Source organism: Ailuropoda melanoleuca, chromosome 11, assembly GCF_002007445.2.
Source record: "Ailuropoda melanoleuca isolate Jingjing chromosome 11, ASM200744v2, whole genome shotgun sequence".
In the NCBI taxonomy this organism is placed as follows: Eukaryota; Metazoa; Chordata; class Mammalia; order Carnivora; family Ursidae; genus Ailuropoda; species Ailuropoda melanoleuca.
In genome coordinates this window covers 1,717,911-1,741,428 of record NC_048228.1, presented here as the reverse complement: position 1 = coordinate 1,741,428, position 23,518 = coordinate 1,717,911, and the positions used below count along the sequence as shown (strand labels likewise).

The following is a 23,518-nucleotide window of genomic DNA, read 5'->3' as shown; positions in this document are numbered from 1 at the left end:
CGCTCTGTGTCAGATCTGGAGCTGGGTCCCTCTAGATCCTTGTGACGTCCAGATCCCCACGAGACAGTGATGCGGGAATGTGGACGTGCCCCCGGTTAAGGCCAGCACATGCCGCACGCGGTGGGGGCACAAGTGAGCCAAGAGGCCCCGGCCCCCCCGCCCGTGGGTGGGCTTCCAACAGCAAATCAGCTTCTTGAAGGGCGCAGGAAAGGCCGTCCCGCCCGCTGTGCGCCCAGCCCACGCCCCCGAACACCATGCTGCTTCTCACCTCCACCAGGCCGACCCAATGGCCAGACTCCACGTCGTGCTTAATCCGTATTTTCTTTAAAGAGCGGATTAGGAAAATCTCATCTGGAAAATTAATTAATGTGCGAATTCAACAAATATTTACTGAGCACAGCACTTTGTCAGGTGTTTAGCGTTTGTGTGGCCCGTGCGCCCCCTGCCCCCACTTTGCCGTGGGCTTGGGGGCAGCTTCCCCAAGCATCATTCTCTGACTCAGCTCGTGAGACCCGAAGCCACGTGAGCGCGTGTTAAATCTCCACCCTTGGAGAGGATGGAGGGCTGGGGGTCAGGCGTCCTTGGCGGGTGAGCTCCACTGACACGGGCGACCCGGCCCACGGCCTCCCGGGACATGTGCAGGGAGAGGAGAAGGAGCTCTTTGGGGTGCCCTTGATGTGTGCGTGTGATTGTGTCTGCTGTCATTCCTCTGCGGGCGCCGGGGATTACTCTCAATGCCCCCTTTTCCCGCCCTCTGCCTGTCACTGGCTGTAGGTAAGTATATCCTCCAGGAGCAGTCCCCACCCCCAGCCAAACAAAAGTGAACTCGCCGCCCCTTTACCCAAGAAAAGAAGCCGAGCCTTTTCATGGGCAGTGAATGGGGCCCCTCATTTAGGCCGCATTATACCCGGGCCTTCATTTCCCCTTTCCTGCTTTGCTTCATTCAGGGGGGCTCTGACTTCAACTAATCGATAACAATCCCGCCAGGCCTTCCCAGCCCCCGGCTCGGGAGGACATTGTCCGGGTGCGCGGCCTTCCCCCCGCGCCGGTCCCGCTCTCCAATTAGCCAACTGCTGGGCCTCTGTCCGTCTCCATGGCTTTCCTGCCGCCCGCCCACTTTTAACCATTTCTTTTTGAACAGGACTCCCGAGGGCCTTCGGGGGCGCGCGCCCCCAGTGCGGGGTCAGCAGACCTGGGGTCGGGCAGAGTGAGGACACGCGCCCGCAAGGCCTTGCCGAGGCCAGTCCGCACCCCCTCCTGGGACCTGCGCGGCTTTGCGGGAAATCTGAAACAGGACACAAGCAGCCACGCCTTTGACCCCCCAGTCTCGCCTGGCGCTGGTTCTGGGAGGAGCCCAGCGAGTCCTCGGGATGGCCGGTGTCAAGGGGGTCCAGGTGCTCCGCCGGCTGGTTCTGGGGGGGGTCTGTCTTCCCGTGGTCAGTTTCCCCCTGACCAGCTGGTCACAGGGCGTCCCTCGTGGGTTGGGGTCTCACACCGCTGTCCTCCCGACAAACACTCCCCTCTCACGTGCTGACACTGCTTCTCTTCACCCCAAAGATCAGTTTCTCCTGCTTGAGGAAGACTTTTCCAGAACCCTGCAGGGAGCATTGCAGGCTGGCCGGGGTGTGAGTGCGCACACCGGGGGCCCGGGTGGGGGGCTGTGTCTGCCAGTTCCCACATTGATTGCCCTGCTGTTTTCCCCACACGGAAAATGTCGGGATAGGCTGAAAACACTAACCCTAGAAAAGAATGTTACTGTCATGATCTGCGCTGTGATTCACCAAACCCCTCCAGGGTCTCCACGCCAAGCTCTGCGTCCAGCACAGCCCGTCAGGCACGGCCTCCCACCCTAGCCGGAGGTCTCGGGCACCAACGTTACGTGCAGAGACCCCCAGTACCACTTCCCGTCCCCTATGCTACCTGGAAATGACCCGGCCCAGGTGTTTAATCTCTAAGGGGTCTGTATGGGGTGACTTCTGTCCCCCAAAATTCACTTGTCAAAGTCCTAATCCCGGGGACCTCAGAACGGGGCCTGATGTAGAAATAGAGTCACTGCAGAAGTAATTAGTGGAGCTGCCCCGGGGTGGGGCAGGCTGAGCCACTGTGACAGGTGTCCCTAGAGAAAGGAACACAGTGCGCACCCTCAATGCCACATATGGGTGAAGCCAGAGATCCTGGAGCGAAGTGTCTACACGCCAAGGAGTTCTAGCTAGCCAGCACATTCTGGGGGGAGGCGTGGGGCAGGTCCCGTGGAGAGGCGGCCTGGGGACAGTGCAGGCCCCTCCCTGGGGGCGGCAGCCACCTTCCTCGCTATCAGATGCGCTGTGTTCCAGAACCTTGTCACCCATTTGGTTCCTTTCCCCTCAGGTGTTCTGTTCGGAAAACGCCATAGAAGGAAGGCTCACCAAGACCATTCGGGCAGCAAGATCATTTTTTCCAAGGTGTCTAATCATTGAATCAGTCCAGTGCTGGGTGGGGGGTGCATGGAACCATCCAGGGGTCACTTCTACGACCACGGCGCGCCCCCTTCTGCACAAGGGCCCGGAGAAACGCAAGAAGGAGCCAGGCGCTTGGTTCCAGGGAGGCTGGGAGGAGGCCCACAGGGACCTCGGGGTCAGCTGGCTCATAGGGGACAGAATGCCCGTGCAGAGAGAGACCGCGGCCCTGAGCTCAGGAGGAGCACCGCCCATGTGGCCACAGTCCGTCAGAGAAAACCCTCTCCAGCTCTTCCATCCCCTCCCCTTGGAAAGATCCACGCATTCAGGAGACAGGCTGCAGATGGGAAGTGCCTTCAGGACAACTGGTATCCACCCTCTTGCTTAACATGTGGGGAAACTGAGGCCAGTGGGGGCTGGCTTGAGTCTCAGCAGCATCCGGAGTCTGAGCCACCTTCTTCCGTCTCCCACACCATCTTAGAAAATCCCACAAATTATCCGATGCTTTTAAGGGACAAACAAAAGTCTTGAAATGGCCGTTCGGTCCCTCGTCTGCTGGGCACTAGAGGGCGTGACGCAGGCCAGGTGATCCCCATGAGGGAGGCCGACGGGCTGGACCCTCTCGCTCTTAGAACAGGTGTGCAGTCCTGGGCCCTGACCTCCTCAATGCAGGCTTCTCCGCGTTCCCGTTGTGTCCCAGCCTGAGGGGCACCCCGTGTACCAGAAATGGGGGAAGTGAACTGAATGGACCAGGTATGGCTGGGCCCCGCGCCCCAGGTTGCCTGCTCTGTTAGTGGCATCAGTCACCCTTCCCGAGACTCAGCCTCCCCTTGTGAAACGGAGAGGATGAAGATCCCCTCCGGAGGTAACATGGTGGGCAGGACGACACCGCCCAGGGAGCCACCTCCAGGGCCGTGCACCCCGAGATCAGTGAGGGCCACGGAACTGTGCAGCCCAGGACCCTCGGAAAGGGGTGTGTGTGGACAGACACACCAGGAGAGGGGGCAGGCAAGAGCGGCCCAGCCTCTGTCTGCTCGCTGTGCCTGCACACCAAGGAACGTAAGAAGCGCCTTGGACCTGAGCGACTGCCCCAGGGACGTGCCGTCCTCCCTGCCCTCAGGCCCACAGGACACACGGCGTAGCTGGACGTGTGGCATCTGCATTTATGAACAGGGACCGCTAAAGCAAGGGGCTGGGGTGCCCGTGACGCCCACAGAGGATGCGAGTCCTCTGCAGCTGGTAGGTCTGCTCCGCTGGACGGGGAGGGTGGGAGGAGCCGCCCCCATGGGCTCCAGCACCGAGGTCCTGGTGCAGAGGACCTGCCCCAGGGGCTGGAAGTGGCGACAACAAGCGTGCAAGCCTCGGGCTGGGGAGCTGGAGCTGGGTGTCACCAAGGCCACCCTGGGCATGATGGGCCTGCTGCTTTGGGTGTCCCAATGGTTTATGTATCTTCAATCCCGAGTAGGGTTAAATGAGGGAGTCAATCTAAGACAGACCCTAAGGAGTTGGGAGTTCTGGTCTCATCTCTCGGGCTGTATGCGGCCCTGGTTTCTGGGAGAGCCTTGCCTCTCCACATGGACCCTGGCTGTGGGCTTCAGCTTGCCATCCGGCTGGAGGTCTGTTGGAGGGACGCACACTCGGCTGACATCAGGGGGCTGCGGCCTGCAGCGGGCGGGTGGGCAGGGGAGAAGAGCAGGGACCACCACCCTTGGGTCCGGCAAGGCATCTCAAGCCCGCTGCTCCCAACGGCCGGCCAGTCTGCGTCCCCGCTGTTGGCGTGGATGCCCCGGTCATGAGCGGTGGAGTGTAGACCTTGTTGGGGACTGTGTCCCAAGAGCCACGTGACTCACGGGAGAGCAGGAGATGCTGAGCCGCCCAGAGGGCCGGGGCAGGCTGGCTGGTGCCTAGGTCGGGCGGGGCTCCTGAACGTGAGGTCTGTTTGCACAGACCGGAGACGACCCTCCGGCCGCCATGCGGCAGGTCACCTATCCCCGGACAGGCTTCCGGGTGGACTCAGTGAAAGTGACCCCCACGATAATGCCAACTTCGCAGACAAGGGAAACCATGTCTTCTGTGTGCCAAGAAGGCTTTTACCAAAATGCAGAACAGATCCCTTTTCCACCCCCTCCAGCCCACGTGAGGGCACAGAGCCCGAGGTCCAACGTCCACAGAGGGACATTAGCCACTGAGGGCAGCTGCCTTTCCAGGGTCCTCACCCAGGCTTGGATGTGACCCTGGATCTACTTGTAGTCCCGACCCCACCCTTTTCTCCCCAACCCCACTGTCTCCTGGCGTGGGGCTGGAGGTCAGCACCAAGCATGGTGGTGGCCCCTCCCGGGAGGACATTCGGGAAAATGGAGGCTGCAGAATTTTCCTCCAGGAGCCCCTGACCAGGCTGGCCAAGAACAAGGCAAGCCCCCAACTCCCACTGCATGTTAGGAGCCCCAAGCTCCTGCTTCAGGTCCCACCAACGGCTCTGAGGTCTCTCACTGTGCTGGAGTCTACAGGAAGCCACGGGCAAAGGGCCAGATCCACGGCAGTGTCCCACCACAGGCTGGACATAGTGCCATGAAGAGCTGGCCGAGGCTCACCTTCCCTGAAGCCCGACCTCACCAGGGACGTCCGATTGTGCAGCTGGGCAAGACAGGGGCCCCTGGGCGCCTGGGCAGTGGCCACCGTGGGCTCTCCCTGCTGGAAGGATGGAGGGGAGCCCTCGGGTTACCTTGGCGGGCAGTCAGACATCACAGCCTACTGTGTGCGCCCAGGAGATGGAGGCCCGAGACTTCCGAATTCCATGGGGACAGAGAAGGAGGCAGACAAAAGGTGGGGCGGCAGGTCTGAGCCCACTGGGGGTCAGAGTCACCTTGGAAAGCTCAGATTTGAGAAAGGGTAGCCCAGGACTGTGCAGGGTGGTGGCAGCCTAGGCAGCGGTCGGGACCCGCAGCTGTGTGTCCTCTGGTATCCCCCAGTTGGCAAGCCTGTGAGGTTGGCATGTGGTGTCCAGGGACCTTCGGGGCCCAGCGTGTTCACCTGGCCCAAAGAAACACACAGCTGGGCCGGGGAGCCCCCTGGTGATTCTTCATAGACATGAGGTGTATTACAAGTTCACGTGGTGGGATGCTCCCATGTGAACCAAACGCCAGTAGCTAGAGCCGCTGGAACCTTCTAGAAATGTGCTCTTGGGAAGGCCCTCAGCCCTACACATGGCGTGTGCTGGCTCGTATGAGGTCTGCTCCAGGAGAGGCCTCTCCTCCCTGGCCCCTGCAGGAGGGAGAACAGAGCATAGCCGTCCTCCTGGACCTCAGCAGCTAAGGCCTGTAGGCCACTTGGTATCCTTATTGTTATTTGCAGTCTGGATCGCCTTTGGCCCAGAAGGTGGCCAGGGGAGGGGGCTCGGCCACCCTCAGGCCCTACCCTCTTTGGCAAACACCTGGCCATGTCTTCCGGGCCAGTCCCTGTGATTCCCACGGCCGTTTCCCGCTTTGGCCCGAGCCCGAGGGTGCCCATGGAGGATGAGGGCCCGCCAGGCATCGTAATCCCTGTCCCCCTCCTGGCAGCCGCCTCCGGGCCCTCCGCGGAGGGCCTGGCTGAAAGGCAGGCTGATAAATTAGTCTAGAGGGAAACAAGGCCGCTCCTACTTGTAAAAGGTCACAGCGACTTTGTTCTGGGTGAGGGTTTATCTCGGCTGCCGCAGGGACAGACAATGCCGCGGGCCTAAATGGCAGAAATCTTAGCTCCTCGTGAAATGACTGTGCTGATAAGCCCGGAGGACTTTAGAAAGATCTAAATGGGCAGGAGTGATGCGGGTATCTGCAGCACGACGGAGCAGAGAGGACACGACAGGATGTGCAATTACACCAGGCACCAGCCCAGACGGGGGACGCGAGTCCGCCAGCCAGACTCAGGTGGCTCCCGTGGCAGGAGGACATGCAGGCTGGACGGTGAAGGCCCCCAGGAACTGCCGCTGGAGCACTTCCCTGGGCAATGGTCACACGTGTGACGGGTGGGGGGGCCCCAGAGGATGCCCCTCGGACATGCTACGGAGGAGACGCCCCCAGATACACCAGTGTGCGTCCTGAGGACTGACTTTGAAAGTCCCTTTCAGGCTGTTTTATTCACTGTGTTCTAAACGGCGTGAGAGGCACGGCGGGCGCCTTGGAGCATACCCCCCGTGGCTTGTAGCCAGAACCGTCCACCCTCACCTGTCCTGCGCCCACACTAAACACTCTCTCATGGAGAGCCCGCCCTGGGTTGACCGCACCCTTGATCAGGGCAAACCCAGCTGCGTTGTAGCTCCCGGCACCCAGCGGGACGGTCAGAAGGCACAGCGCTCTCGCCACCCTGAGCTGAGGGGGGCGGTGGGGTGAGCACCTGCAGGGGTCCCTCGGCGATGCTGCCCTCTGTTCTGGCTGAGGCCGAGGTGGCCCGTGACATGCTGAGAACACATTCCTAACCCAGGGGTGACCGGTCACAGAAATTCTCAACTGGAGAGAAACTCTGATAAGCAGGCCAGGCCTGGCTGGGAGGTTCACACCCTTGTCCCATGACCCAGGGAGACCTTTTATGGCCTGCAACGCCTGGGACTCTCGTCGGACCCAGTGGGAGGGAGGCCCTCGGAGGGGCTGGACCTAGGACGGCCAAGGCCATGCTGGGGTTTCCCAGCCCCCTGGCCAGCGGCTGCCCACGCTGCTCCCTGGGAGGTCAGCTGCTGGGGAATATCTGAAATAGAAAGATTTCTGTATAAATGTGGCAGATGGCTTGTCCTGGCAGGTGGGTCCCCACCACTGCCTCCTGCCTCAGGCAGGTGGGGTCAGCCCAGAGGGTGCCACCAGCACCAGAGCCTGGGTTCTGTCACGGGGGAGCAGATGAAGGAGCCCGAACTCACTGTACACCTCTCCTTAGATGGGGGAGCCGTGGCCGGGCCATCACCCACTGGGCATGGCAAGGGGATGTGGTGTCCACATGGGCTGGGGGCACGAGGGAAGGGGTCGGCTGAGCCCCTGCTCCTGGCACGAGCTGGCTACGTGAACTGCGAGGGCCCTCGGCAGGGCACCGAGTCTGATCACTGACCCCTGTACCAACCTACTGTGTGAGCCTGCGTGACCCCCCACCCAGGGCTTCGGGCTCCCACCTGCACTGTGAGAGCAAGAGCAGTGGTGCCCCCAGTGCTATCCAGGCATGAAACAGTGGCTGTTCCGCCGCGGCTGCGGGAGGGACCCGCTGTACAGAGCTGAGAGCCCCTGGGAGCCCCTGGCCCAGCCTCACCTGCCGCCCCGAGCTCAAGCTGCTGACGGTGGGGCGGCCAGGCTCCCCTGTGTCCTCTGCCCATGGGGACAGCCCCCTTGGTTACCCCACCCTCACTGTCTACCTGGCCTTGATAAGCTCTGTGGTTGAGAAAGGCTCTGTTGCTACCTGTCCTCCCCTGCAGGAAAACGTCTCTCCGGGGTCCCAGAGGTGAGGAGAGGAAGGCACCTGGAAGCAGGGGCAGGAAATTCAAGGTATGCCCTGCCTTCTCCAGGACTTGGGTCTAGAGAGGACTCCTCCGAGGGCCCAGGCTCCCATGGCTAATTAGGGTGCACATTCTGGGGACCACGGCCGGAACTCTAGCAGATTCGCCCCAAATCTGCATGTTGGAAGTGGCCTGGAGGGTGCTCTGTACAACAGCTTGGGACCCAAGTGGGAGGTGAGCAGGGCAAGCGCGTGCCCCTCCCTAGCCTCTTTCAGGGTCGAAACAATACCTTGCGGGCAAAGGGTGATCCAGACTGTGCCTCAGAAGCTGACCTGTGGGGCGGGCCCTGCCGTGTGGCTCTGTCCTGGACGCGTCTCAGCCCCAGCCGGGCCCCGGTGCTCAGGGGCTCCCGACCCCAAGGCTCAGTCTGGGGTCGGGAGAATTCCGCATGTGAAGCACGAGGCCCCTGAGGGGTGGCGGCCCACCCCTGCCAGGCCGGCTGCCGCCCACGGGCTGGGCCGTGGGATCCGTTTTCGAACGGCAGAATGAGGACCGGGAGCAGAGAGAGCGCTGTGTGGACCGTGTGTGGCACACAGCAGACGCCCATGACCGCGGGCCCTCCCCCCGGTCTGTAGGCCTGGGCCACCCAGCAGCGGCCAGGTCAGCCTGCCGCGGCCTCGCCGGTCCTGCCCTGCACTGCCCTGCACAGAGGCGCCGGGGCCCTTCGTCACGTTCCCTCCATGTACCATCCCCTACTTTCCTGGAGGAAAGAGAGACGGGAGCGAGGAAAGAGGTGACAGAGCCTTCTGCTCTCCGGTCGTGGCCTTCGGAGCCGGCGGGAAGGGCTGAGCCAGGGCCCCATGGGAACGGGCTGCCGGGCAGAGCAGAGGGGAAGCCAGCCTCCCCTCCACCCCGTCTCCCGCCTGCTTCCTTCTGACAACCCGTCAGGATTTTCCACGGTCCTGCTTCCCAAGCAACCCTTTCCAGAGCAGGGGGGCTTGGTTGTCGCTGGTGTGAGAGAGAGAGAGATGCACGGGGTAAAATACCATTTAAGAAGTTGGTATTCGGGGACGTCTCTCGAATATGAAAAGAAAATATTTATTTCCTTTTTCGCTTGTGAATCAGAATGCTCTATTTAAAGAAAGTACCCTCTGCTGGATTGCGGCTGAGTTATTACCCCTTAAGGAAATAAAGGAGAACACTATCAGGGAGGTATTCTTAGTCATTCTCTCCCCTTTTTTCTGAAATTCCTTATATACCCGCGCCTCGGAGCCTGGCCTAAGATAGTGCAGGATCCCATGGCATTCTTGGGCTGGAAACGTCTGTCCGCGATGTCACGGTGCTCAGGGGTGAGGGCTGAGGGTGTGTGCCACGCGGCTCCTGGACGGCGAGGAGTCCGCACATGGGGTTCTGGGTGTGCACGCTGAGGCTGGGCCCTGTTCTCATGGGATGCGGCCCCTCAGGTCCGGATGCCCATCGGCCCATCCAGGGACAGGCCCCAAATGCACGACTGTCCAGGTGTTGTCTCTGACCATGCATGGAGCCGCACGCTTCCAGAATGTACCGTCTGCCTCCTCAGCACATTCAGAAAGTCACTGGGGGGAAAGCACCCTGCCATGTATCTTGGCCTAAGATAAGACTCCAGGCATCCCAGACAGAGAGCGGAAGGCTTCAGGGGTGAGTCAGTGCCAGGCAGGGGATGGCAAAGCAGGGAGGTTCTGAGACTCCTGGGGCTGGGGGGCGGGGCGCTGTGCCCGACGGTCCCCAGTGTGCAGAGGGAAAGGATGGCCAAGGTTTGGGGCTGAGAACGCCACATTCGAATACTTAACCCGTGAGGCTGTCGGAGCAACGGGAAGCCGCGGAGTAGAGACTGCACAGTGTGGGCGGCCACCCCCCGCCGGCGCCCACGTGGCCACAGCTCTAACCCCACGGCCAGAATGACGAGAGTAACACACTGTGAGACCAGCGAAGGGCCACCCCAGCAGAGCGGGCATGTGCATCTGCTCTGGGGTGACAGCCGCACGGAGGAGGCTCAGGTGTGGTCCCCGCACAGGGGCTTGTGTGAGCAAGCACGCGTGGGCACGCGTGGGCACGCGTGGGCACGCGTAGGCCGCAGGGAGCACGGACACCTCCCCTGATGGGCGGGGGGCGGCCCACGGGGAGACCCAATCTCGGGAACAGTGGCAGGCAGCGTCTGCTCAGGACTTGCTTGCCCCCGACAACCCATCCCCAGCGGCCCCTCTAGTGCCTCTCTGGACCCCCAGTGGACTGACACGCTGGGCAATGGGGTGGCAGTTTTTGGAGACCCTCTGCTCTGCCAGAGCTGCCAAATTCAGGCAGGCTGGACAGGGTACCTCCTGCCCTTGGAGGCGGGGAGTCCAGTCTAGGGTTTTCAGCAAGATCCAGGTTCATGTCCACGCATGTGTGTGTGTGCATGTGCGCAAATGCATGTGTGTGCAAGCATGTGTATGTTGCCGTGTGTGCATGCATGCATATGTGCATGCGTTCACGTGTGCATGCATGTTTGTGTGCGTGTGTGCATTGTGCATGTGTCTGCATGCATGTATGCATGCGTGTGTGCACGTGTATATGTGCATGCACATGTGTGCGTGCATGTGTGTGCACGTGTGTTTGTGTGCATACGTGTGTGTATGCGTGCGCACGTGTGTTTGTGTGCATACATGTGTGTGCACGTGTGCGCACGTGTGTTTGTGTGCATACATGTGTGTGAATGTGTGCGCACGCGTGTTTGTGTGCATGCGTGTGTGCACGCGTGTTCATGTGCGTGCATGTGTGTGCGTGCATGTGCGTGTGCATGTGTGTACCTGCAGGGGCAGGTCTGGGTTAAGGTCTGGATGTGGAGGAAAGAAGCAAAGGTGTCTGAGGTGAGGGTGAATGCTGGAGGAGAAGAAGAAAAAAGTTCCCTGTGGAGACCCTGGGTCTGAGCAGGACATGGAGGTGTGAGGTCAGGGGCCACGGGGTTGCAGCCCTGGGGTGTCTGTGTGACTCCCTGGCCATGCCTGGCTGGGCCAAGGAGAAGGCAAGATGCAGAGGCCATAGACACCAGGACTCCTGGCCTCTGGCCTAGGGGCCGGGGAAAGCTTCCCGGGTCCTTGGAGAATCTAGTTCTCGGCCCTGTGCTCCCACACGTGTGTCACAGCGCCTCTGAAAGCCCTCTGGGGGACTCCATCCTGGCGATGTGAAAGGCTGGACGGCCACCGCAGGGGACAGCCTGGTGCCCACCGGGCTTCATCGCCGGCCCACACTCTGGACCAAAATAAGACCTCCAAACTTCCTCTCATTCTAAGGATGCTCAGTGGCCACTCAGAAAAGAAAGCATTGCTATTCTAAAATACATGTAGGTGGGCAAGCTTGGACACCCTGAGAGGCAGCTTCCTCTGAGCCCCAGCCCTTTCTCCAAGGGGGTGTGTTCTGGATCATAATGTACTCCTACATTCACAGAAATTTCTCACCATCCAAGAGTGCACGGCTGGGTGGTAGCTTTAGCCCAGCCCAGCATCTCTGGGTGTCCAGGGACCCCGTGGTCCGCAGGGGGTGGGGGTCCCGGCCCTCGGCAAAGCCTTCCAGCAGGACCCGGGGAGCCTGGACAAGGGGGCTTGGGGGCTGGCTGGTGGAAGAGCGGCGGTCACGGCAGCCTGAGGCCTCGGGTCTGCTTTTCCCTGTGACCCCAGAGCTTCCCATATGGCCTGGCCCAGACACAGCCTGTTTGTTGATTGAACAAATGAACACGCGTATTACTATTCAGAAACTAAAGCCAAGGGATGAGGTAATCCACTTGAGTGAATTCTGCAGATAAATGAAACCCCATCAATTCACGTTAACATTTTCCACCAGCTTCTTAAACAGAGGCAGACACATTCATTCAACAGCTGATGTCGGAGCGCCCGTTCCAGGCCCGGCAATGCCCTGCTGAGGGCGCCGGGGCAGCTGCCCTCAGCGGGCTCTCCAGGAGAGACGCCCTCTCGAGGAAGAGGCAAGCCGAACGTGGGCAATTCCGGGGTGAAAACTGCTCCTGCCGCCTCCCTCTGGGGGTCTGGCACCATTCTCCCTGCCCACTGCAGGCCTGGAGCCCCGGGGGCAGGTGGCACGTCCGAGGAGCCCGCTCCCTCTGGGCTGTCACTCGCAGCCAGCTCTTAATTAGCAAAATAAGCAGCACGATGATAAATGTCATGATTTACTAAACAAATGATCAAAATCATTGTTTTTTCAGACCCCAGGGCAATCAAATGCAATCACGGGGTGATTTATTCTGGGCAGAGTGAGTGGTGGCCGCGTCAGCCGGCAGGCTGCGTCTGGGCAGAGGGGGGCGGGAGTTTGGGTATCTTCCCAGGCGGGGGGACAGACTGCCACCCTCTGAGATGGATCCTGGGGCCCGTGTCCACGCAGCCCACACTCCCGTCTGGCCACAGGGCTGGCCAGGTCCCAGGTGTTGGGGGCCATACCTAATGTGGCAGTCACTTCCCGGTGTGCCCCAAAGCACCGAGGAGAAGGGAGCTCAGAGTCCGCACGTGGGAGGGAGGGGCGGCGTGGGGTGGCGGGAAGGACGCACAATGAGTGACCGGATGTGGGGAGCTCAGCATGCATCCCCATTTTACTGAAACAAGGACGCTCCCATGACCTGGGACCTGAGGTCCTCAGTGCCCCGTGGTGGCCCCGGGGCGGCAGCAGAAGCCCATCTGCCAGGGGGGTCACATCACCAGAAACCGGGGGGGGGGCAGGCACCGTGTCCACCACAAAAACAGAAAACAGGACCATTTTCTGGAATGGCCCAGAGCAAGAATTTTGTTCTCAGAGTAGAAAGAAAATTGTTTCCATGGTGTTCCCGAAATGATGGGAAGAATAACCCATTTGACCTTGATTTTAAAACCAGTGTCTGACTTCTCCCCCGTGTGCTGGACCGCCGGACCCCGCCCTCCAGGGGAGGCCATGCTCCTGAGCCCAGACTGGGGTGCTCACCGTCCCGGACCCTCCGGGGATTGCCTTTGTCATCTTTGTAACAAGTCGTCACTGGCTCTTCCTCAGTAAACGAACACCGTGTCAGCTGCAGTGAATCGAATCGCCCTGATTTATAATAATTACCGGCGTGAGCGTAAGCAGTTACACATCTGAAACCGCGTCACAAGACGATACGCATTCGTGCACTGTCCCTAGGCCCTGCCTCTGACCCTCCTGGGTCTGGCCCGTGGCCCCTGCGGACACGACACTTCAGCGCTGACGTTTCTGCATCCCATGCCTCGCGAGTGCGCTGCGAGCCCACAGAGGGCATCTTCGCGGGACAGCGGCCCAGGTGTCCACCGAGGTCAGAGTGCCTTATTAGCATTCATGACTCGGGGGCTCCCCGGAGGTCCCTCTCCTGTCCAGAATCACAGAAAGACCTGGGATCCCCCCCACACTGCCCCCCCAGGCTCGGGCCCTGTTTGCAAAGGCAAGGACAGGGCCTAACTGTGAAGGGGCAGCCGAGGAACCGGTCCTGCCAGAAGCAGGCACAAAACACCGACGGGAAACCATAATCGTCTGTCTGCAGGGACCCGCGGGAAATCCAGCAGGGCTCTCCCTTACGAGGGACGGTGGTTGATTTTCCTGCCCCAAAGGCCCAAACTGAGGTCTATGGAGCCAGGAAAACCCACCTGGACCTGATTTATTTCAGGCAAAAGTGGGTCTGCCCTGAGTTTTTAGGGTGCCTCCCCCCTCCCCTGCATCGGGGGAGGCAGTGGCTTCCCGCCCAATACTGCCATCAGTCCTCGGTCGCAAGAACCACATCACAGTGGCTCAGACCCTATGTGATGGAAGGCCACAAAGCCCAAAGACGGATCCCAGGGGCAGGTCGCCGGCGCCCAAGCTCGCAAGGAAAACAAGGTCAGCCGAGATCATGTCGCGGTGCATCTGGAACACTGAGGACGCAGGGTTGTGGGCAATTATTCCTGAGTGCTGGCGTGAAAGGCAGCTGTCAGGTCACGACCACGGAACAAAGCCCACTGCAGACACGGGAGCCGTGCCGTGGAGGGGAACTTCCTTCACGTACTCAGAGAACAAACAATGTCGCAAAGTCAACAGGCACCGGGCAGATCCTAGTGACAGCTGGTACCGGACCTGGCACCAAGCGAGCAGAAGCGATACGGGCCATTTCTTTAGAAAAAGAGCAAACAAACTTGTATCAGAGCAGACAAGCACAAAGCTGCCTCAAGGTCGTCCAACACACTGCCTATGGGGTTCGCGTACCCTCTGCCCTCTGCAGGCAGCCTGCTAACTAAATAGTGAGCCTCTCTCTGAGCCTTAAACCCCTCTCCCGAACAGCCGGGTGGGGAGAACAGCACAGGCCGAGTCTGCAAGGGGCTCCCCTTGGTCCCCTGAGGGGTGACCCCATGAGCCACGAAAGAGCAACATGCCATAGAGCCACAGGGATTTCAAACTCCTTTGCTACCACCGCACCCTGCTCCCAGGCCCCCGGCTGGCCTGCTCTGAAGGTGACCCCGACCTTGAGTGGCACACACTTGTCTGCCACCTCCAGACAGCAGGGAACACACTGGATCCCACCACTGGAAGTTGTGGCCTTTCCGCCCCTTCATCCATCTAGTCGACCCACCTCTCACCTAAACCCTCAAAGCCCTGGGCTTTCAGCTGGTGCCCCACGCCCCAGGTGTCCACACCCCACATGCCGCCATGGGCCATATCCTCTCGCCACACAGGGCCCTCTTCCCTCCTTGGACTCTTCACCCCTTCCTAGAGCTGACCTCCAGCAAGCACTTTTGGAAGTTGTGAAACACCCAGAAGGAATCTGGGTTTGCATCTGCAGTTTCCACCCAGGCAGGGTCTCTGCCAAAAATACCACCAAGCATTGGCTGCGCAAGGCTGGCAGAACGGCCAGGGCCTGCAGGGAGCACACTTCTGTGGGCTTGTGGTCCCCACGAAGACCAGCTCGCAAGACCCCCAAATCCTCGAGGGATGATTTTGTGGACAGCGGCACCCCTCACCTAACACGCCTCCCCTCTCCTGACTGCATACAGGCTCCAGATTGCTCTGGAAGTCTAAGCCGCAGGATGCCCCTCCCTGGCAGGATGAGACTTGCTCCCCCGCTATCTGAGAAGTGGGGATTCGTCTTAGAGAACCTGCTGACCAGGGCACAGTGGGCCGGGGGCTCTGGCATGGACGTGCAGGGGGCGTCTGGGGGCAGCAAGGCCACCAGGCATGTTTTATGAGTTGCTCCCCCATTGCAGGAGGTAGGCCCCCATCTGCAGAAGCGTTCCCCAGAGTAGAGACTCCTGTTTCTGAACATTCCATTAATCTGCACCGTTCTGCAGAGACTGTAGCCTTAGCACCTAAGACCCAGACGGGGAGCACGGGTGTTTTAAGACATGAGCTCATGAAAGACACATTTCCGGGAAGAGAGCAGGCCTAGCCTATGGGGGCTGACAGGCGCCCACGAGGACCGCTGATGTTTGCTGAGTCGCGTCATGCAAGCTGCAGGACCAAATAAGCCTGGGAAATGTGACATTCGAGCGCTCTCTCCGACCGAGCCTCCCGCCTCGGGCAGCACTGCTCAGCCTGGCTTTATAAATAGATTGAACACAAGATAAATGGCCGTGATCAATCACGCTCACACGGGAATGCTCACCTCCCATCCAAAGTCTGCCTCCTTCCACGTGGCCCGGGGTGCCCCCATGTAAGGGCCAAACCTCGCCCCGATTTCCATCCTCTTCTTGGCCCAGATCCCCAGGCCGGCCCCTGGGATAGAGGACTCTCGGAGCTCAAAGTCCGGCGGGATGGGAATGTCCTCAGGAATGTAGACGGGGGCTTCGTACGGCGAGCCCTCCTTGGGGGTGAAGTCCTCGCTGGTGGGGAAGGGGGACGGCGGCCCCATGGGGATGGGGGACACAACGCTGTCCTCCGTCTCGTACTCCGCGCTCTCGCCGGCCAGCAGGTCCGGGTCAGGCTCATGCATGTTATTTACAATGTCGCCGTCACCTGAAGGAGACAAGGCAGCGTCAAGCTCTGCGGCTCACCCTCCCCCGTGCGTGACACGCGGGGACCACCTGGGACGCGGGGCAGAAAGGGGACTGAGGGCGCAGACCGCCACCCCCGCCCAGGAGACATCCCCTTTGCTCCGTGCTCCAGGGATGCAGGGAAGCAGGGTTCAGAGCCCCCACAGAGTTGCGCGGCTCCGCGTGGCCCCACGCAGCCCCTGAGGACCCATCGGCACCTTCTGCTTTAGGAAAGCAAGGAAAGGAGCCGCCCATGCTCCTCGAGTTTGGGAATAGTGGGGAAAGCCATCGGAGACAGCACCCAACCCAGGGCTGGTAGTGAAGTAATCTCTCCGGAACCATTCCGGTTTGTGTCTGGCCTTGGAAACTAGGGGTCAGGGACATGTCTCATGTTCTTGGGAGGACTGAGAATTTGGATTAGCATGAAATACGCCCCAACACCTGGGCAGCTCTGGAAGTCTTGGTGGGGCCAGGGGACGGGTTCCTGAGCTCCTGATGACCTAAGGGCCAGTTAAGACAAAGGTCTGCTGAGGTCACAAATGTGGGGTTCGTGGGGCTGCAGGTCAGTGGGTCTGAGGTCTAGTGCAGGCCTCTCTTTGGGGTCCTTCCTAGGCGATGGTTGGTGCCAAGATACTGGTACCTGGAGGTGGGCCAGGCCTGAGACACAGAGCAGACTGCGAGATGTGGGCCGGGGGAGGAATGGGGAGAGCAAGGAGGAGTGGTGAGCCAGGAAAGTGGCTCTGCCCAGAGACACGGGAAGCGGGCAGACGGCTGGGTGCCAGCAGCAGTATGTCCAGAGTTCCCAAGGGCACGACAACCCCATGTCCATCCACAAACAAGCACATCAACGGACATGTCTGTCCCTACAGCAGACGGTTACTCAGTGTGGACACCCCCTCCCCTCACTGTGGCATGGAAACACCCAGAAAACGTGACGCTGGGTGAAGGGCACCGGCATGGAGGCCCACACGGCATGCTCCGATCACAGGAAGTGTCCAGAAAAGGCAAGTCCAGGAGACGAATTCATGCCAGTGGCTGCTGGGGCCCCAGGAGTATCTACACGGGGTCTCCCGTGGGGAAGAAAATGTTCTAGACTGAGAGAGAGGTGTTGGTTGCACACCTGTGTGAACGTGACAAATGATCTGTTCCTGCTCAAAAGCTGACCTTGTATGTTACACGAATGTGGATTGCACCGCGTGGGAACGGGGAGGTCAGCGAAGGGCCAGGGGGCCAGAGGGTGCCCGCCGACCTCCGACCCGGACGTTTCTGCCCAAGTCCTTTGTGCGCTGGCCTGAAACCCCGGGACAGGGACCCTGCCTCGCCCACCCTGCCTCCCCCACCCAGGGTAGCTTCCGGAACAGAAGTCCCCCGGGGCCCGGGGACGCTCGAGGTCAGGAGAAGTGACTTCATAGCCCTCACGCCGGTGAAAAACAGATACACCGAGAAGAAAATGTTTTCTTTCAAAAGAAACCAAAGTCTTGGGAAAAAAAAAATCACGGGGATAACACTTAACAGCCTTCACAGAAGTAATTATTATGTTTTAAGTGGCCAAAGGTTCCCTTCTCATTGACTCGCAGGCCCCTTTCAAAATTGCAACAGCAGAAGGGCAGCTATGGCTCCCCCCGCCAGAATGACCCGAGTCGTTGGGTCTGAAAGAACACCGCCATAAACCTTCCCAGAGCCTGTGCGCAGCATAAAGGTAAATTAGAAGGGGGTAATTAACATGCCACCTCATCATCTGGGACTGGTAAGCACAGAGCTCACACACTGAATCAGGTTGGGGGCCCCCTCCCCCTGCGCCTCGGGGTGCAATGCCATTGCCTTCCAGGACAATTAGGATCTGCTCGGGCAGAAAGTGAGGAGGGGTCCCATCCCGTGCATATTCTTCTCAGGGCTCTTTGGGGGCTTTTTTTTTTTTTCCTGTTTGAATTCTACTTCCCAAAACTCCTCACCTACTGGAGGAAAACCAACGCTTTAAGGGCATGTTTAATTTACTGGCCGAGCAAACAGTTTAGGAGAGAAAGGTGGTGTTTCCTGCTGATTAAAGGCAGGCAGTGCACGGCTGGCCTCCCACCCCCGGCGGGTACAGGGGTTAAGTGATTGCCTGAAGCTGCCAGGAGAAGCCAGGTCTCCGTTCTGCGGCCCCTGCTGTTGGGGGAGAGAGAGCTCTTCTCTCACAGGTGGGGTGAGGAGACCTCATCAGTGTGCAGGAGGCATTTGGAGAAAATGAGGTGCAGCAAACAGCCCCAGGCCCTGGAGAAAGCCGCGAGCTGCTGGGGGCCGCCGGAGCCTTCCGGGCAGACCTGCACAAATTGCCCAGCTCCCCAGGGTCCCTGAGCAACCTGCGAGGCAGGATCCAAAGAGAATCTTCCTCAGCCCTGAGCTCCAGCCAGGAGCCCCTCTGCCCTGGGCGAGGCGGGCACGTACAGGGACTAGGCATCATTTTCCCCAGGCCCCCAGGACCGCCAGCACATTCCAACCAGCACTCTCTCGAAAGTCAGCATGCAGAGCCAAGAACGGGAGCTTTTTATGACTTTGGAAATATAGGCTGTGCAATCGTGTGTTGTTTACTTGTCGGGAGAGCCGAGGTCCTTTATTTGGGTTTTGCGGTAATTTCAGGCTAAGGGTTCATGACTGAGTCCATCATTCCTAAAAATTCTTTTGGGAGACTTACTAAAAAATCATAAAAGCAGGGAGGAGAGGGGAGGAAGCCTGGAGCTGGTGAGCCAGTGGAGCCATCCTGAGCCACGGCCATGGGGCACCTGCTGCAGGTCAGCGCCCCCCTGGCCCCCGCCGCCAGGTCACTGAGCTCTTGGGGACTTCAGGCTGAAACCCCATTTGAAGGCTTGTCGCAGGCTGCTCAATCTATGAAGAATGGACATTGGGTCTCAGAAAACGGATCAGAGAAGTGAAGAAACCTAGCTGTTCCCTGGGTCTGGACCACACGGGCTGGGGGCTACCACGTCCTCCGTCCCAACCTGCCCAGGTCCCACCCTGAGCCCTGAGTTTAGGGCTTGTTCTCGTCCAGCCCCACAGTGGCAGCCTTGTACCCCGTCCTTCCCTAATGGTAGCAAATAATCCCTGATCGGAAGCACCCCCACTCACTCCCCAGACAGCCCCATCTAAACCTCAAAGCAGCAGCCAGGATGTCCGGGTCTGGAGAGAGCGAGACAAGAGAGACGGCCCCCAGGCAGGACGGTGCCCAGCCAGCCAGCCGGTCCCTCCCAGGCTGTCCCCTGCCTCGGCGGCAGAAGCAGCACCTTGAGGGTGTGATCAGCGGTGTGAAGACCACCGGCCCCCGAAGGTGCACGTCCTCCCGCTCTTACACAGGGGAGTCGGCGAACTGGAGCCCTGACCTCGGCTGGCCCGGTGGGAGAGAATTCCTCTGGGTCCATATGTGGTTTGCTCCAGTCCCTCCTCTCCTGTGTTCCGAGTTGGAGTCCTGGAACCTGCTGGCGTGTCTGGTGGGGGTTGGCAGGGCCAAGGCCTGGGGGGTGAATGTGGTGTGCGGGCTGTGCCAGGGAGGCAGCTGTGGGCAGGAGGGCACGGCTGTCCTCTGCATGGACACCCCTGAGAAGCGAAAGGCTCCATGTGGGGCTTGGGAGCTGAGGAACCGAGGCCACCTTGCCCTTCCTCCCTCAAGGGAGAGGGCCGGTGCTACGGGGCCCCCGCCGTGGTCCCGAAAGAACCTCCCAGGGGCATCCCAATACCAGCCTGTGAGCGCCCTGTGAGTGTCATCTTGGGAATGGTGGCAGTGCCCACTCGCCAGGTGAGGAACGACAGAGATCCCTGCCCACGTGCCCTGTCCAGGACCAGCTCTCCCCCAGGGCTGTGGGCAGCTCTCCTTGGGCTCACTGATCTCCAGAACACCCCTTCTTTACTCCAAGACTTTCTGCCTCTGGACGCCTGATGTGGCCTGCCCCAGCCCACCGGGCCGTGCCCTCACGCCACAGCTGGATACTCGTCCCTGGGGCCCCAAGTCCCCATCCCCATGCCCAGACAGCCCAGCCTCTGCAGGCCCACCCCGCCGGGCACGCGGGCTCCTCGGACACAGAGAGACCCACCAAGGGAGGAGGCTGCTGGCCAGCTCCTCAGCCCCAGACGCCGGCTGCTTCCGGCCACTTCTACGGGCTTGCTCCTGGAAACTGTGGGGTCGAGGAGAAGAAAGATGAGCGAGAACGCCTGAAGAGAGGACTGCATATTGAGGGTGCCCCAGGGCCTGCTAAAGATGGGCATTCACAGGGGAGTGGGGGAGGCAGGAGATTTTCGGAGAACGAGGCGAGGGCGGTATCACTAGGGGCCGGGTGCCCGCGGCCCTGCATCGTGGCTGTGCTGCTGGCTGCACGGACCTCCCCGGGTTGTTGAGCTAAGTGTGCAGGCCAGCACCTGAGGGGTTCACACTGTCGGCACCCTGCCCTGTGTCCACGTCGGGGTGTCCTGCTGCCACACCGGGACCGCAGGGCGAGGGGCGGCCTGCATTTCTCTGTCTGTTCTTACGGCTGTGTGTGAATGTACAGTGATTTCCATTACAATCTCTACTCAAACAGCACCCGTCCCCACTACGCCCGTGTGCAAAGTGACGTAGTCCCTTCGGCTCCGGTGGTTCCCATGAGAACGTGTTGAATCACTCTCTTCTGTCTGGCCCGGGGTTGGGGGCGAGCCTGACAACCACAGAACCAGCCTCTGAGGCTGACAACTGGTGTCCCCAGTAAACTCGAGAAACGCCAGGGGACCTCTTGCTCACGAGGGCACCAACGGGTCTGGCAACAGTGTGTGACCAACCACGGGGACGGGCCCCGTGACGAGCAGACGGAGAGCAGGGAGGCGGGTGTAGACCGCGGGTACAGCCTGGCCCCTGGTCCCCCCAGCCCTTCGCTCTCTGGGCTTTGGAAAAAAGCAGAGAAGGTGTTGCCAATTGCCCGGGGCTGGGGAACTCCGTTATCTCCGCACTCGGTGCCCACAGCGGTGCCAGGCTGGGCTGGGGCAGGAAGGCCCGCGAGGTGCCCAGTGCCTGGCCCTGCGAATGGGCCCCGGAAATCTGCCCCTTCTCCCTTTCAGGCCCAGCACCCTCCTGCCCTAATGCCCCAGGGGCAGATCCACCGGGAGCCCATGCCCGACGGGACATTCGTCTGCCTGTTCCCAGGGTTGAGATGGACGCAATACCACGCGTGTCTCAGAACACTGGGAGTTATCAGAACGCGGTGCCACAGAGATTTGAAAATGTTAATTCTTATTAACCCGTGTGATACCGCTGTTTCCATTCAGGTCAGAAACCCTGACCTCACCCTCAGGAGGTCCCCAGGGGGTGGCAGCCCTGGGTGGTGATTGGGGGCTAAAGGCGGTCCCTAGATCCACCCCCAATCTGAGCGCTCCTGGGAGGCACAGGCCCCCCCCCATGGGTACCACCTTCTCGCTGCGGAACTGCCTGCCTTACAGATGGGGAAACAGAGGCACACGGAGAGGAGGCAGGCTGAAGCCCACACCCCCAGCAGCTGTGCTCCTCACACCCAGCCCAGCCCTGCTTGGGGGGCACTGGGGCTACAGGTCACCCCACAGCCAGCAGGGCAGAAGCCCCAGGAGAGGGGAGAACACGCGTGCAGGGAACTATCTGGTTACTTTCAAAGCCGGGCCTTGGGGGGGAGCTCTGACCAGGCCCATGTCGGTTGGGTCTCTCCCCAAAGCACCAGCACAGAGCTTCTGTCCCCCGAATGCACACACGGAGATACCACCTCTCCTCTGCAGAGGAAGAAACAAGGTTCTCTCAGACACAGAACGGGTGGGCCACCTGGGGTCAAATGGGAATCGCATTCTTGTCCGGTTTTCTTTTCTGCTTAATTGTGTCTCATTCCCATCGTTTGGGGCTAAAGACAGAAGTGGATGTGCTGTACTTGGGAAGAGGGAAGAATGCCCTGAAGAGGGTCTGACGTGACGACAGGACAGCTGGTGGCCTGGGTGGGCCCAGCCTCAGGGGACCAGCAGCTCGACTTGTGGACCACCGCCCCATGAGAGCCTGTCTGGCGATCACCTTGGGGTCTGTGGGTCAAAAGCGAAGTGTCCTCTGCTGATTTGATGAGGACCCTCAGGTGGGCACCCACATCCCCCAGCGGGGGAGAAGAGATCATGGAGAGAGAGGGGAGAGGTTGCCATGACCTCCAGGAGCTGAGCATCTCAAGACCGGACCTCAGTGTGCTGACCTCCTCTGATGGCCTGGGCGGCCAGCAGCAAACCCCATCCAGGCCCTGCAGGGTCAGTGTGTCATCTGTCTCGCAGATCTGGGGTGACACCTGCTTCCTGGATGTTGCCTGGGGTCCACCCTGTACTCTGCAGCCAGCTCATGGAGCCCACAGAGCCCACGCAGGGACCCATCCCGTCATCCCAGAGGCCCCATCGCTTGCTCCGCCCTCCTGTGCTCATTCTCAGAAGAGGACCCCCAAAGGCCCGTGCAGCCCCTCTGTTCATCAGCCGGCCCCCCCAGGCCGAGGGGTACAGGGGGATAGACACGCCCTCCCTGAGCAGGTGACAATGACGCTGGATGCTCAAGGTGAGTGGTACGATGTCCAGGCCTAGACCCAGCCAGCTCCCCGGAGCTCCAGGACGCCCAAATGTCTCTTCAAGAACGTATTTGGGGCTGAACATGGGGACAGACATCCTCCCTGTCTGGACGCGCCAGCTCGGTCCGAGTGCTTGTGAACACTCCCAGAGCCCCGCCAGGCACAGTAGCGAGCCCTGGGCTGGGAGCTCTCCCCCAGCAGGTCTGGACCCAGAGATTCATGGCTCCCCACTCAGAGGAGCAATGGTCTCTTGTGGGCAGACTGACCGGGCCTCCTGGCAAAGCTGCATGACCCTGGGTCTGACGGTGCCAGACACGAGGACACGGGGGTGGGGTGGGGTGGGGGCCAGGGCTGAGTGGACCCTTGAGTCAAAAGGATCAGATCGACATTGAACTGCACTGGAAACCGATCTAAGATTTGTTCCTGCTCCAAAGAGGCCCAGGTGTGTTTAGGAGGCAAGGGCTGACCTGAAATGGGGGCGGGGGCGGGCGAGGGGGTCTGTGGCTCTGGTGAGTGGGTGTACCCCTTCGGGGCCAAAACAATAGGAATGCATACGTGGGCAGATAGGGTTTAACACGGGGGGAGTCACATCTTAAAATGTTCAGATTTCCAGAAATCCAGACCAGCGCCCGGGTCCTGACTCACTCACCACTGACCTGCTTCCAACAAGCTGCAAACTTGCCACGTTAGTTCAGGAGAGTCCTCGTGCTTCTGGTAACCCGTCTGGTCCCAGGAGAAGGGATATGGTGCCCATGCTTTACCCTTGGAGACACTTCAGGAAGAAGTGGCCATTGACGGAGCCACCCGCGTCCCCGCAGAGCCCTGTCCAGGCCGAGCTGGAAGGAACCGGGGAAGCTGCAGGTGGGCCTGCTCAGAGCACTGTCTTCTCCTTGGTTCTGCAGCCTGCGGGCAGCTGTGGGCACCAGAGGCAGCTTGCCCCTTGGGGTCACGCAGCCTGCTTGGTGCTGACCGGGCCCAGGGAGCACGTAGCCAGCACTGCCCTTGATTTAGGGGAGGCAGAATTGAGACATCGCCCAGAAGTTCAGGGAGTGAGTACTTGCTCACGGCCACACTGGCAGCCAG

General features: G+C 60.4%; 1 protein-coding gene across 7 annotated transcripts in view; it reads right to left on the bottom strand.

The window, feature by feature from the left end:
- PRDM16 (PR/SET domain 16) overlaps nt 1–19,990 on the bottom strand; it is a 211,182-nt gene extending 191,192 nt beyond the window's left edge. For 6 of the 7 annotated variants that reach the window (XM_034671086.1, XM_034671082.1, XM_034671083.1 and 3 more), the window contains exon 1: nt 15,518–15,867. In XM_034671086.1, coding sequence (XP_034526977.1) covers nt 15,518–15,844 — 327 coding nt within the window. In that variant the 5' untranslated portion in view covers nt 15,845–15,867. Of the gene's footprint in view, nt 1–15,517; nt 15,868–19,948 lie in introns of those variants that run through there. The other variant, XM_034671080.1, reaches the window with a different exon arrangement.
- Nucleotides 19,991–23,518: the final 3,528 nt, after the last annotated feature.